Source organism: Oncorhynchus gorbuscha, linkage group LG25, assembly GCF_021184085.1.
Source record: "Oncorhynchus gorbuscha isolate QuinsamMale2020 ecotype Even-year linkage group LG25, OgorEven_v1.0, whole genome shotgun sequence".
Classification (NCBI taxonomy): domain Eukaryota; kingdom Metazoa; phylum Chordata; class Actinopteri; order Salmoniformes; family Salmonidae; genus Oncorhynchus; species Oncorhynchus gorbuscha.
The window spans coordinates 27,399,887-27,416,109 of record NC_060197.1 but is presented as its reverse complement, the minus strand read 5'-3'; the positions used below and the strand labels follow the sequence as shown (position 1 = coordinate 27,416,109).

Below are 16,223 nucleotides of genomic sequence, written 5' to 3'. Positions count from 1 at the left end.
TATTAAACCAGACAGGCCCAGCTCATCTAGCACAGTCAGGCAGACACTATTTATCATTTTATAGCCGATTTCATTCGGCTGCAGGAGGGAAATGTGATTGTTTTGTCATTTTTATGAGAGGAGAGGGGATGATAGGCTTCCGGCGGAGAAAATTGTCTATGCCGCTGTCGAGAGTGACACTGTTGAGATAGACCAATGACTGTATATGAATGGACAAAGCCATCGATCATGTGACACCATTCATTCCTATGTGAAGACTCGTGTGTTTGTGTGTCATGTATGTGCTTGTTTTCTTGTGTGTGCATGTGTTTGTGTGTCCTTGTTTGTGTGTCCCCGTGTGTGTGCATGTGTTATGAAGCTCATCAAAAGACATTGGTAGCTAGCTAGATAGTAATTTGGCTAAAAACAATGTATTACCGCGCTTATCGTTGCTGCTCAGCGTTACCATGGCTTCAAACATCGCTGTCGGTGATGTCGAATCCAGCGTTTTTAGCTTCAGAGTTATTCGTTACTGTTCTGTAGCTGTACCGTTTCGTAGTTAGATGTACTTTCTCTTTTAAAAAACGGAGCCAGTGGCTTGTGCGTGAGTATCAACAACATACGCTGTGACATCGTTGCGTGAGACCAGTCATTGAGTACGGCCATGTGTAACCCCACCCACCAGTCTACTTGGTTGGAGGTCAGTACCAGGTATCAAACGAGGCTGGATATATCCCGCTTGGTTCCAGGAATCCAGCGGGCCATGGGCAAGTGGGAATGAAATAGAGGAACCGTGATATTCACAGCAAGGCACGGCCCTGCAGTGTAAAAACATAATTAGAGGCTAATAGCTGAGTACGTTTGTTTTACTGTGGAGAGAGAATACAGGGCCGGCCATCGACATTCTCATCAAGTCCAGTTTGGAGCCCCAGCACTAAAATCAATGTTCAATCCACTAATTGAATTACACTGAATTACAGTGTGATGTGTGTGTCAGCATTCCCCCTCTATCTCTTTCTCTCCAGTAGGTGTATGTCAGTAATGGTAATTCTCTTGAACATTCCAGCCTGACAGCAGTATGATAAGGGATAGAAAGGTGTGGCTCACACATACACACACAACAGAGACCGGGGTCTCTCTGTCTATCCGGAGAGGAACATGCGCAAGTGTGTCATCATCATGTGATAGGCTGCGTTTGGGAGGGGTCTTGGAGATGGGAGGTGGGGGAGGTGTCACAGATTATAAGGGGTTAGGGGGTTCGGGGTGTTAATGGGATGGGGGTAAGGTAACTCGGGCCCCCAGGCGTCTCACAGGAGGGGCTGGCTGGCTGGCTTGCTGCCTGTCTCATCAGCCATTCTCTCTCATCTGACAACAGGATCAGGGTGGGAGGAACACTCATCTGTTCCCCTCCTCTCTTTTTTCCTCTCTCTCTCTCTCTCGCTCTCCCTCTCTTTGTGTATCTGCCTCCTCCCCATGATTTTCTCTCTCTCCACCTCTCCCATCCCTCTCTCTCTCGCTCTCAACACATGTGTTGTTTACAACCTCTCTATTCTCTTACCTCTCTTTGCCTTTCTGTTAAATGACATTACCGCTGACTACCTGGTTCATTATCAGCTGATTACATTGTCAGTTAATATACAAATGTTGAGCGATGATGGTAGTGAAAATGAACAGTAGTGTGGAGCAGAATGATGATGATGGTGGTGTGTGTGTGTCAGATTTCTGCCAGGTGGAACTGCGTCTGCTGGCTCACCTCTCGTCAGATCCTGAGCTGCAGAGGATCTTCAACAACCCACAGGCCGACGTCTTCACCATGCTGGCCTCACAGTGGTGGGTCTCACACACACACACACACACACACACACACACACACACACACACACACACACACACACACACACACACACACACACACACACACACACACACACACACACACACACACACACACACACACACACACACACACACACACACACACACACACAGTCTCGCAGTGGGGGGTACCATAGACAAACACAGTCTCTCAAACTCTGACACACACACATACAGTCTCGCAGTTTGTAGTATCTCACACACACACTAATATGATATTCACGCATCTCACACAGTTTTGCCTCTCATTTCATAGTTCTATGACCTCTGATTTCCTCCCTGCTACACTAGCTAGTTTCCTCCTCTCTGTCTGTCTTTTAGTTGTACTCAACAGGACTGCTTTGGGCATGCTCAGTTCACACACCACTCAGCTGTTTGGGATGAGCCTATCAACCCAGACATACACACTCATCCACAGAGCCTTATACCGTATTCCCACGTTCACACTCTCTCACACACACACACAGCCCATCAGTCTGCCCAAACCGCAGCATCACTTCAAACACTCGCAGCCTTGTTGCCATGACTACAGCAGCAACCGGCATATGAGGCTCCTTCCTCTCTGTCAGAGCACCCCCAGGCCGATCGCCGCTGTGATTACACTTTTTGAAATGTGTGCGTGCATGTTCAAAAGGGACCCTGTGGTGAGAAAAACAAGGGAGACCATTAGAACTGTTAGAACCCTCTGTCAGAACACTGTTAACCCACTGATAGAACTGTTGGTACACTGATAGAACTGTTAACCCACTGATAGAACTGTTAACCCACTGATAGAACTGTTAACCCACTGATAGAACTGTTGGTACACTGATAGAACTGTTGGTACACTGATAGAACTGTTAACCCACTGATAGAACTGTTAACCCACTGATAGAACTGTTAACCCACTAATAGAACTGTTAACCCACTGATAGAACTGTTGGTACACTGATAGAACTGTTGGTACACTGATAGAACTGTTGGTACACTGATAGAACTGTTGGTACACTGATAGAACTGTTGGTACACTGATAGAACTGTTGGTACACTGTTAGAACTGTTAGAACACTGCTAGAACGCTGTTAGAACTGTTACTATACTGTTAGAACTGTTAGATCTGTTGGAACGCTGTTAGATCTGTTGGAACGCTGTTAGAACTGTTAGAACACTGGTAGAACTGTTAGAACGCTGTTAGGACACTGGTAGAACTGTTAGAACGCTGTTAGAAAACTGGTAGAACGCTGTTAGGACACTGGTAGAACTGTTAGAACGCTGTTAGAACTGTTAGAATACGGAACTGTATTTTATCTAACGGATGGCATCCAGTCTAAATATTCCTGTTACATTGCACAACCTTCAATGTTATGTCATAATTACGTAAAATTCTGGCAAATTAGTTTGCGACGAGCCAGGCGGCCCAAACTGTTGCATAAACCCTGACTCTGCGTGCAATGAACGCAAGAGAAGTGACACAATTTCACCTAGTTAATATTGCCTGCTAACCTGGATTTCTTTTAGCTAAATATGCAGGTTTAAAAATATATACTTCTGTGTATTGATTTTAAGAAAGGCATTGGTGTTTATGGTTAGGTACAGTCGTGCAACGAGTGTGCTTTTTTTCGCAAATGCGTTTTTGTTAAATCATCCCCTGCGTTGCATCGATTATATGCAACGCAGAACACGGTAGATACACTAGTAATATCATCAACCATATGTAGTTAACGAGTGATTTTGATTGATTTATTGTTTTTTATGAGATGAGTTTAATGCTAGCTGGCCACTTACCTTGGCTTCTTACTGCATTTGCGTAACAGGCAGGCTCCTCGTGGAGTGCAATGAGAGGCAGGTGGTTAGAGAGTTGGACTAGTTAACCGTGAGGTTGCAAGATTGAATCTGACAAGGTAAAAAATCTGTCGTTCTGCCCCTGAACAGGCAGTTAACCCACTGTTCCTAGGCCGTCATTGAAAATAAGAACGTGTTCTTCACTGACTTGCCTAGTTAAATAAAGGTGTAAAAAATATATATATATATTTTTAACCGGCCAAATCAGTGTCCAAAAATACTGATTTCTGATTGTTATGAAAACTTGAAATCGGCCCTAATTAATCGGCCATTCCGATTAATCGGTCGACCTCTAGTTAGAACACTGTTAGAACGTTGTTAGAACGCTGTTAGAACGCTGTTAGAACATTGTTAGAACGCTGTTAGAATGCTGTTAGAACGCTGCTAGAATGCTGTTAGGACGCTGTTAGTATACTGTTAGAACACTGTTAGAACGTTGCTAGAATGCTGTTAGTACACTGTTTGAACACTATTAGAACTGTTAGAACGCTGTTAAAAGTGTTAATAACACTGTTAGAACGCTGCTAGAATGCTGTTAGGACGCTGTTAGGACGCTGTTAGAATGCTGTTAGTATACTGTTAGAACACTGTTAGAACGTTGCTAGAATGCTGTTAGTACACTGTTTGAACACTGTTAGAATGCTGTTAGTATACTGTTAGAACACTGTTAGAACGCTGTTAGTATACTGTTAGAACACTATTAGAACTCTGTTAAAAGTGTTAATAACACTGTTAGAACGCTGCTAGAATGCTATTAGTATACTGTTAGAACACTATTAGAACTGTTAGAACGCTGTTAAAAGTGTTAATAACACTGTTAGAACTGTTAGAACGCTGTTTGAACACTGTTAGAATACTGTTTGAACACTGTTAGAACACTGTTTGAACACTGTTTGAACACTGTTAGAACGCTGTTTGAACACTGTTAGAACGCTGTTTGAACACTGTTAGAATACTGTTTGAACACTGTTAGAACACTGTTAGAATACTGTTTGAACACTGTTTGAACACTGTTAGAACTGATAGAACACTGTTTGAACACTGTTTGAACTGATAGAACACTGTTTGAACACTGTTTGAACTGATAGAACACTGTTAGAATGCTGTTAGAATACTGTTTGAACACTGTTTGAACACTGTTTGAACACTGTTTGAACACTGTTAGAACTGATAGAACACTGTTTGAACACTGTTTGAACACTGTTAGAACTGATAGAACACCGTTTGAACACTGTTAGAACTGATAGAACACTGTTTGAACACTGTTTGAACACTGTTAGAACTGATAGAACACTGTTTGAACACTGTTTGAACTGATAGAACACTGTTAGAATGCTGTTAGAATACTGTTAGAACACTGTTTGAACACTGTTTGAACTGATAGAACACTGTTTGAACACTGTTTGAACTGATAGAACACTGTTAGAATGCTGTCTAGAATAGATAAATACTCTGTCCACCAGGTGGTGCTGAGCACTTTTAATTTGTCTTTAGCCCTAACCATCTGACTCCACCATTTGACAGCTCTGTGTGTGTGCGCGTGCATGCGTGAAAGAGAGTGAGCGGGCAGGAGGTACGACAGATAAAACAGTTTGAAAGTCTGTCCCTGGGGCTACAGGCAATGAAACTAGGAGAGATAAATAACAGGTAGAGATGGAGAGAACAGGTAGAGAGAGAGAGAAAACAAAGAGGGCGAGAGGACATGTATAGAGACAGATAAACCAGAGAGAGAGAGGGAATAACAGAGAGAGAGAGAGAGAGAGAGTGTATGTATGGGCCCATTTGTGTGTGCATGTCTCTGTGCATCTGTGTGTGAGTATGTTCTGTGATGTGATGTTGCAGTCCCTTGTCAGGCCCTTTGGGACTCTCACTTTGCAGACAGAGGAGTTGCACTCCAGTAGGACTTCCTTACATAACGTCTCTCTCTCTTTCTCCCCCTCTCTCTTCCCCTACTCTCTCTCTTCCTTCTCTCTCTGTCTCTCTAGGAAGGGTGTGAGTGAAGGAGAAGTGAGTTCAGAGGATAGAGAGCATGCCAAGCGTATTGTCTACTCTGTGGTGTATGGAGCAGGTGAGAAGAACTACCCACATGACTAGTTAGTTAGCCACATCACTTCAGTCGCCCTTAACCAGGGAAGGAGAGAGTGGGAGAGGAAGAGAGAGTGTGGGAGAGGAAGAAAGAGAGAGAGAGTGGGAGAGGAAGAATGAGAGATAGAGAGTGGGAGAGGAAGAAAGAGGGAGAGAGTGGGAGAGGAAGAAACAGAGAGAGAGAGGGTAGTGGCGTGGGTAGGAGGGTGATGGTAATGATAGCAGTTTAATGATGGTGTTGGTAGTAGTAGTAATGATGATGGTAGTTGTAGTACTGATGTAATGGTGAAGATGACAGTTATTTAGTTATAAGTTAGTTATAGTTTCATTTTCCATGTTTAGCTTTTTATATTTATTACATTTCTACTATATTGTTGTTATTTTTGTATTATTATTTACAACCATTTTATGTAATTCTTTATTGTTTATCATTTTATTACAATGTATATTGCAAACATTGCTGCTTTGGCAGTATTGACACAATGTTTTTCATGCCAATAAAGCAGCTTGAATTTGAATTTGAGAGCGAGAGGAGGAAAGAGAGAGAATGGGAGAGGAAAAAACAGAGAGGGAGCAGGAATGTAGAAAGGGCCCGTGTGGCCTAAGTATGCCTTCTTCATTTGTGGCCCGTTTAATACTCACACACTCGCACACGCAACACATTTCCCTGCTGTAGCCAATGGAAACTATTTCAAAACGCTGGCCCCGTGACCATAGATTTCTAACGTGGAGGGAATGTGCATCATGAAAGTGTAATGTGTGTGTCTGTGTGTGTAAGACTATTCTGTATCTGGGTCACTTTGCATTGTCTGTTATGTATTTCTAGCCTGTTGATTAACAGCCTGTTATATGAGTGTTGTTGTTTGTGTGAGACTGAGTCACACTCTCTGCAGCTGTATCTGGACCTCACTGTTGGCTCACACTCATCAAGAGACACACACACACACACACAGCCTTGCACAGCTAACCTTGTGGGGACACACGATTCAGTCCCATTCAAAAATCAAATTGTCCTCAACCTTTACCTGTAAATCTTAACTTAACCTTAAACCTAACCCTAACCCCAACCCTATGTAACGGTTCTCTTGTGGTGAAGGAGAGTCGGACCAAAATGCAGCGTGTAGATTGCGATCCATGTTTAATAAACAAACGTAAAACACGAATCAATACAAACACTACAAAACAAAGAACGTAATGAACGTAACGAAAACCGAAACAGCCTATACTTGTGTAAACAACACAGAGACAGGAACAAGGACACTAAGGACAATCACCCACGAAACACACAAAGAATATGGCTGCCTAAATATGGTTCCCAAGTAATGTAAATGTAATCAGAGACAACGATAAACACCTGCCTCTGATTGAGAACCACTTCAGACAGCCATAGACTTAACTAGAACACCCAACTAAGCTACAATCCCAATGCCAACACATCACATACAAAAACCCCATGCCACACCCTGGCCTGACCAAATAAATGAAGATGAACCCAAAATACCTCGACCAGGGCGTGACATCCTAAAACTAATTCTAACCCTAACACTAATTTTAACCTTAACCCTATACCCCTGAGAAATCGCATTTGACCTTGTGTGGACTAATAAAATGTCCCCTGTTGGTAAAATGTTTGTAAATGTACTATTCTTGTGAGTATAGTTAAACACGTCCACACACGCACGCACACACACACACACACACGCACGCACGCACACACACACACACACACACACACACACACACACACACACACACACACACACACACACACACACACACACACGCACACGCACACGCACACACACACGTGCGTAGCAGTAAGGGAGCCTTCAGGCTGTGCTGTCAGGCAGGCAGTAGTAGAGGATTGGGAGACGTTGAGAGGTTGTGATGGCTGGCAGTGGTCTGTCAATGTTAGTGTGTGTGTGTGGCTGGCTGACTCCCATCCGCAGTTCAGAGATCAGACGAGTGCAGTATCATTGCCCGGAAACCACCACTCAGACTCACGCACACAGTTACAGCTCTGACATGTATGGGTGTTTGTCTTTTCACAGATGAGTGCGTTCAGTGACAAAGGGACTTGATGATGGAGTATTCTTTGGTCTTTCAATGACATGTTTCATTATGACTGTGTGTGTGTGTGTGCGTGTGTGCGTGCGCGCGCATGGTAGAGAGGGAAGGAAGCCACACGGCTGATTTGAATGTTTTTAACAGCATAAGACGTGATACATTGTGTATCTGTTGTCAATGAGGATCAGAGAAGCTGAGAAAGGAGGAGAAAAACACAGGGAGGAAAGGAGAGGGGGTTAGTGGAGTGAGGGAGAGCGTTCGTTTTCAGCGCAGACAGCCTAGGCCTTCCTAGTGGCTCGTCTCCTTGGTTACGGAATACTAAAAGGAAGCTTTCTCCCGGAGACAATAATCAGGCAGAGGGAGAAGAGGAGGGGGGAGGGGAGGTATTGGCCATGGAGACAGACGCACACACAAATGGGTCAGAAGAGAAAGAGGCCAAGTGTTGACTGTTGCACTCTGGGAGAGGGACAGGGGGAACGAGAGAGGAAGAAAGAGAGGAGAGAAAAAGAGACGGAATTGGAAAAGAGGTGTGGGAGAGAGAAAGAAAGAAAGAGGAGAGAGAGATTGATGTGGAGGAGAGAGAGAGATGGATGTGGAGGAGAGAGAGAGATGGATGTGGAGGAGAGAGAGAGATGGATGTGGAGGAGAGAGAGATTGATGTGGAGGAGAGAGAGAGATTGATGTGGAGGAGAGAGATAGAGAGATGTGGAGGAGAGAGAGAGATTGATGTGGAGGAGAGAGAGAGATGTGTAGGAGAGAGAGAGATGGATGGATGTGGATGAGAGAGAGATTGATGTGGAGGAGATAGATAGAGAGATGTGGAGGAGAAGGAGAGAGAGAGATGTGGAGGAGAGAGATAGAGAGATGTGGAGGAGAAGGAGAGAGAGAGATGTGCGTGAGCAGTAACGAGGCTGGAGGGTCACACAGGACTGACCTCATTCAGCTGGTATGTGGTGCCTCACATACACACACTCCATTGTAGACTTCCTCACACACATACACACACACACACACACACACACACACACACACACACACACACACACACACACACACACACACACACACACACACACACACACACACACACACACACACACACACACACACACACACACACACACACACACACACACACACACACACACACACACACACACACACACACACACACACTACTGCCTTCTTGCAATCCTTACCTGCCCTGTGGCAACCGGTTGCCTTCGCTCACTCCCTACAATAGACCTTCTCCTCACCCACACACACATCTCCAGTGGTAAACTGTTATCAGGTGAAGGGTCAAACATGATTAGCTAATCACACCCCTTTAGTATGTCATTTCTAGCCTGATCATACGGTGTGTCTATATCAGTGTTACTCATTTTAAATTAATTGGATTTCATTTCTACCAACTGAGGTACTCAAAGCGCTTCACATAGTAGGGGGAAATCTCACCTCATCCCCCACCAATGTGTGGATGAGGCGGCCACACTTCAGCTATCAGGTGTAGAGGTGAGAAGTGATATATGCCAATTAGGAATGAGGGGGATGATTTGGTGGCCATGCTGCAATCGGGCCAGGTTGGGAATTTAGCCACGATATCGGGGTTAACACCCCTACTCTTACGATAAGTCAGGATACCTGTTTTAACGTCCCATCCGAAAGACGGCACCCTAAGGGCAATTTCCCCTTCACTGCCCTAGGGCTGAGGCAGTTCCACCTACTGGCCCTCCAACACTGCTTCCAGCAGCATCTGTCCTCCCATCCAGGCAGCAACCCTGCTTAGGTTCAGAAGCAAGCCAGCAATGGGATGCAGGGTGGTATGCTGCTGAAGGGAAATAACATTAGATTTGAGCATTTGTGGCCTCAATGGACCTAAAATGTATCATTGGTGTTCCCTGGCATCTTATAGGATGGTCCAGACACCTTTTTTGTGATTTCATTTGTTTTTAAGAAAATCTGTGTCAATTACCTCTATCTCGTACTCGCCTGTACACGCTCACACACTCTTTAGCGTGCACACACACACACACACACACACACACACACACACACACACACACACACACACACACACACACACACACACACACACACACACACACACACACACACACACACACACACACACACACACACACACACACACACACACACACACACATCCAAACTGCACTGATACATACTGACACTCACACAGAAGTATATGCTTTTCACAAACAGACCAACTCCATCTCTCTGTGTGACATAGAGCCGCCCTCCCCCCAAAACACACTCACACTATCCCTGCATGTTCACACTCTCTCCCTGTGTTTCCCTGGGTGTGTGTAGAGGGCACGGGGGACACGTCCACCCAGGCAGGGGCCCCAGACTGGCACAGATTTGGGGCTTAGCGCTTGTCTCCGCTGGGCCAACTGCCCCCTCCTGCTGCACCATCCCTGGCGCTCCCTCTGTCTGGCAGAACATTATTCATCACCAGCCGCGCGTTAACCCACAGAACACAGACACACACACAGTGCCACGGAACACACACACGCTGCAAATATACACACTATGAACACACAAACACAGTGCTGCAGAACACGGACACACACGCAGTCTCTGAACACAAATATACACAAACATTCTGACCCTATGAACACACATACAGGCACAGGCTCACATACTGAGCACACAGAGCCACGACTCTCTCGACTCGAATCTCCTTTGGGCCAGAGCTAGGGTGGAATGGCCGATAGTTATCTGGAACCTGGAATGCATTTCAATTAACAGGTGTGCCTTGTTAAAAGTTAATTTGTGGAATTTCTTTCCTTCTTAAAGCGTTTGAGCCAGTCAGTTGTGTTTTGACATAGTAGGGGTGGTATACAGAAGATAGCCCTATTTGGTAAAATACCAAGTTCATATTATGGCAAGAACAGCTCAAATAGGCAAAGAGAAACAATCATTACTTTAAGACATGAAGGTCAGTCAATCTGGAAAATTTCAAGAACTTAGAAAGTTACTTCAACCATCAAGCGCTTTGATGAAACTGGCTCTCATGAGGACCGCCACAGGAAAGGAAGACCCAGAGTTACTTCTGCTGCAGAGAATAAGTTCATTAGAGTTACTAGCCTCAGAAATTGCAGCCCAAATAAATGCTTCACGGAGTTCAAGTAACAGACACATCTCAACATCAACTGTTCAGAGGAGACATCGTGAATAAGGCCTTCATGGTCGGCTGTAAAGAAACCACTACTAAAGTACACCAATAAGAATAAGAGGCTTGCTTGGACCAAGAAACACGAGCAATGGACATTAGACCGTTGGAAATCTGTCCTTTGAGTCCAAATTTGACATTTTTGGTACCAACCATCGTGTCTTTGTGAGACGCAGAGTAGGTGAAAGGATGATCTCCACATGTGTTGTTCCCACCGTGAAGCATGGAGGAGGAGGTGTGATGGTGTGGGACGTGCTTTGCTGGTGACACTGTCAAAGATTTATTTAGAATTCAAGGCACACTTAACCAGCATGCCTACCACAGCATTCTGCAGCGATAAGCCATCCCATCTGGTTTGAGCATAGTGGGACTATCATTTGTTTTTCAAGAGGACAATGACACAACATACCTCCAGGCTGTGTACGGGCTATTTTTGACCAAACACACTTCCAGGCTGTGTAATGGCTATTTTTGACCAAGAAGGAGAGTGATGGAGCACTGCAGCAGATGACCTGGCCTCCACAATCACCTAACCACAACCCAATTGAGATGGTTTGGGATGATTTGGACCACAGAGTGAAGGAAAAGCAGCCAACAAGTGCTCAGCATATGTAGGAACTCCTTCAAGACTGTTGGAAAAGTATTCCAGGTGAAGCTGGTTGAGAAAATGCCAAGAGTGTGCAAAGCTGCCATCAAGGCAAAGGGTGGCAACTTAGAAGAAACTAAAATATATTTTGATTTGTTTCACACTTCTTTGGTTACTACATGATTCCATATGTGTTATTTCATAGTTTTGACGTCTTAACTATTTTTCTACAATGTAGAAAATAGTAAAAATAAGAAACCCTTGAATGACTAGGTGTGTCCAAACTTTTGACTGGTACGGTACATATTGTGGTACAAATGTTGTATCACTTTGTATCACTATGCTATGGTATATGGCAGGGGTATTCAAATGTGGACCTTGGAGGTCCAGAGTACTGTTTGTTTTCTGTTCTACCTGATAAGTAATTGCACTCACCTTGTGTCCCAGGTCGAAATCAGTCCTTGATTACATATACACATTATATTTTGTTTGTTGTATTGTTTGTATATCACATTTGGGTGAGTGTCCTTGTCTGTCAGTGTACCAGTGTTTTGTTACTTGTCATGTTTTTTGTGGACCCAGGAAAAATAGCTGTTGCCTCTGCAAAAGCTAATGGGGCTCCAAATAAATAGAGGGGAATGGATGAAACTGGCATTGAATGTGAGCGATATATGTTATGGTTGTCTGTCTCCCCCAGGTAGGGAGCGTCTGTCGGGCATCCTGGGTGTTAGTGCTGAACAGGCCAGCCACTTCCAGGACAGCTTCCTCCACACCTACAGAGAGGTCCAGACCTTCATACACACCACCATCCAGCAGTGCCACAAACAAGGTATGTGTGTGGGGTGGGGGGGTGGGCTCACTCTGTGTGTGTCTTTCTGTGCGTATGGGTGGATGCGTGTTTGTGGGAGGGAGGGATCCACTTTGTGTGTGCATTAGTGGGTGAGGAAAAATATGTGCTTGTATTGGCAGGACTGAGACAAACTGCCTGTGGACGGGGAGGAAAGAGGTTGGCGGTGTAATGGTTCAACTAGGACACTCGATATATCCTGGCCGATATGTCTACACAGTACACCTGAGACTGTAGCACTGCGGCCTAGAGTCAACACACACACACTCCCTGGTCTCTGCACTCTCAATCACACTGAAAACGTTTAGTTCAGGCAATAAGGCCAATCGACGTCTTTGAACGCTGAAAACACATTTTACAGCTTAAAACTCTGATATGGAGGAAAGACGTTGGTTGGTGTGACTAAGATTTCTCAAGAATGATTCAGGAATACTTAGCTTTTCTTGCGTCTTGTGTTCATTGAGATTGACCTGCCCCGTAAACACATGTTCTGTGTTACCCTGATATCTTATATATTGATACTTTTTACAGTTGGAACATTTTGAGAAAATTTTCTGATAAAAATTCTTATTGTAGTCAGTTAAAATATGCAGTTCAAGTTTAAACTTCTAGAAAGAGTATAGCAGAGAGGGTCTCTGTCACAGTGGCATAACAGCCATCGACCCCGACACGCACTCTGTCACCCGTGGCAACCAATCACCGTTACTACACCCTCTTCATCTCTAAATGAGCCGAGCGCAACGGAATGCTCGTGAGACGCCACACAGATAGCCACAAAAATGCTGTAACTGAGCATGCTCACTGGGGACCCGTGTGATGTCGCCCGGAACGGACCGTTTTAATTTCAGTCATCGCTGTGGCGCCACTCCTGGGATTTATCAGCCTCACCTGTCAGGGCTGGAGCTCTCTCTCTCACAAACACACTATCTCTCTCCCTAACCTCTTTCTCTCTCACTGTCTCTCTCTCTCACACAAACACACTATCTCTCTCCCTAACCTCTTTCTCTCTCGCTGTCTCTCTCTCTCTCACAAACACACTATCTCTCTCCCTAACCTCTTTCTCTCTCACTGTCTCTCTCTCTCACACAAACACACTATCTCTCTCCCTAACCTCTTTCTCTCTCGCTGTCTCTCTCTCTCTCACAAACACACTATCTCTCTCCCTAACCTCTTTCTCTCTCGCTGTCTCTCTCTCTCTCACAAACACACTATCTCTCTCCCTAACCTCTTTCTCTCTCGCTGTCTCTCTCTCTCTCACAAACACACTATCTCTCTCCCTAACCTCTTTCTCTCTCGCTGTCTCTCTCTCTCTCACAAACACACTATCTCTCTCCCTAACCTCTTTCTATCTCGCTGTCTCTCTCTCTCTTTATTTTTCTCCTTCTATTTCTCTCTTTTTCCCTCCTCTCACTCTTGCTTCATTCTCCCTAACTCTCTCTTTCTCCCTCTATCTCTCTCACAGCCTAACAGAGATTTCAGTTGATCAATAAATATCTCAGCTTGCAATCTGCTCTAGCTAGGCCCAAGAGACACGTGTGTGTGTGTGTGTGTGTGTGTGTGTGTGTGTGTGTGTGTGTGTGTGTGTGTGTGTGTGTGTGTGTGTGTGTGTGTGTGTGTGTGTGTGTGTGTGTGTGTGTGTGTGTGTGTGTGTGTGTGTGTGTGTGTGTGTGTGTGTGTGTGTGTGTGTGTGTGTGTGTGCGTGCGTGCGTGCGTGCGTGCGTGCGTGCAGCCATTTTCTCTAACTGAATATAGTGCTATCTAGCAGTGCATGCCTCTCATCAAAGCAGAATTGTTGATTTATACTCTGATGTTGAAATTAGCTCTGGCCCCATTTCGCACTGGCATCCTCCTTATTTTCCATATACTTCCTTAGCCATTACACACAATGAGGGAGGTCCCCAAAGGACAAGTGTCATACCTATACTTCTAAAGACATGAGACATGATGAAGGGAAGAGGAGGAGGTGGCGGGGAGCTTTATATATCCAGTACCAACAGGGGAAATTAAAAGAGAGAGAGAGAAAATAGGACAAGTCATCAAGAGGACACAGTGAAAAGGGGATTTACAGATGCATCTTCAGTTCACAAACACTGATGTGTAATAGATAGTAAACCTACACACACACACATCAAGAGACTGTCCATCTTCACAGACTTCACTGCCTCCGCGGCCAAGAAACGAGCAGCGTTTGACAACGCAAAGCGGCTTCTGCACACCTGTCCGGGAGTAAAGTTTGGCCTCTTCTTCCCAGCCGAGCTGAGGATCATGCTACCGAGCGGAGCTCTTCACAAGTTCCACGACCCGACCGCCGCAAACTTTATCTAGAACTTGAAGGAAACTGCTCCCCCGGCCTGACCGGAGCAACGAGATGGACACTTATCAAACGCTGCACTGCAGATAGGCTAAGTAAGGCCCAACACATGGAGCCTACTACAGTGCCTTCTAGTGTTCTATTTGCCTGATACGTACATTCTCCTCGTCGTCAGCTGAAATAGTAAGTCTCAATTAAAATAAAAAATCTTAGATCTTTCTTCACTGTTTTCTGTGTGGGCTTGTGAAACAGGTCCATTTTTATTTTGATGAGTGACACTAGATCGGCCATAAGCTGTCATGCTGCCTATGTTATTTGATTTAACACCCTGTTGTTACTTTACTTGTCACTATTGGTAAACTGTGCTTTCTATAGTTTTTGTTGTTGTTGTATATACAAAGTATGTGGACACCACTTCAAATTAGTGGATTCGGCTATTTCAGCCACACCCGTTGCTGACCAGTGGTGGAAAAAGTACTCAATTGTCATACTTGAGTAAAAGTAAAGATACCTCAATAGAAAATGACTCAAGTAAAAGTGAAAGTCACCCAGTAAAATACTACTTGAGTAAAAATCTAAAAGTATTTGGTTTAAAATATCTGATACTAAAATAAGTATCAGAAGTAAATGGAATTGCTAGAATGTACTTAAGTATCAAAAGTAAAAGTAGACACCATTTAAAAAATATATATATATATTAAGCAAACCAGACGTCACAATAAAACATTTGTAAAAAATAAATTAAAAAATTAAATGTTAAAAAATTGACAGATAGCCAGTGGCACACTCCAACTCTCAGACATACTTTACAAATTAGGCATTTGTGTTTAGCGAGTCCACCAAATCAGAGGCAGTAGGGATGATCAGGTATGTTCTCTTGATAAGTGTGTGAATTGGACCATTTTCCTGTAAAAATGTAACGAGTACTTTTGGGTGTCAGGGAAAATGTATAAAATAAAAAGTACATTATTTTCTTTAGGAATGTAATGAAGTAAGAGTAAAAGTTGGCAAAAAGATAAATAGTAAAGTACAGATACCCCAGAAAACTGCTTAAGTAGTACTTTAAAGTATTTTTTACTTATGTACGTTACACCACTGCCGGTGTATAAAATTCGAGCACACAGCCATGCAATCTCCATAGACAAACATTGGCAGTAGAATGGCCTTACTGAAGAGCTCAGGGACTTTCAGCGTGGCACCGTCATAGGATGCCACCTTTCCAACAAGTCAGTTCGTCAAATGTTTGCCCTGCTAGAGCTGCCCCTGTCAACTGTAAGGGCTGTTATTGTGAAGTGAAAATGTCTAGGAGAAGCAACGGCTCAGCCGCGAAGTGGTAGGCCACACAAGCTCACACAACGGGACCAGTGATTGCTGAAGCACGTAGCATGTAAAAATTGTCTGTCCTCGGTTGCAACACTCACAACCGAGTTCAAAACTGCCTCTGGAAGCAATGTCA

The 16,223-nt window shown here is 44.3% G+C and overlaps 1 protein-coding gene across 1 annotated transcript in view; it reads left to right on the top strand.

The window, feature by feature from the left end:
• Positions 1-16,223, top strand: part of poln (polymerase (DNA directed) nu) — a 76,996-nt gene that overhangs the window by 50,757 nt on the left and 10,016 nt on the right. The window contains 3 exon segments of the mRNA XM_046327939.1: positions 1,698-1,809; positions 5,661-5,743; positions 12,307-12,438. Coding sequence (XP_046183895.1) covers positions 1,698-1,809; positions 5,661-5,743; positions 12,307-12,438 — 327 coding nt within the window.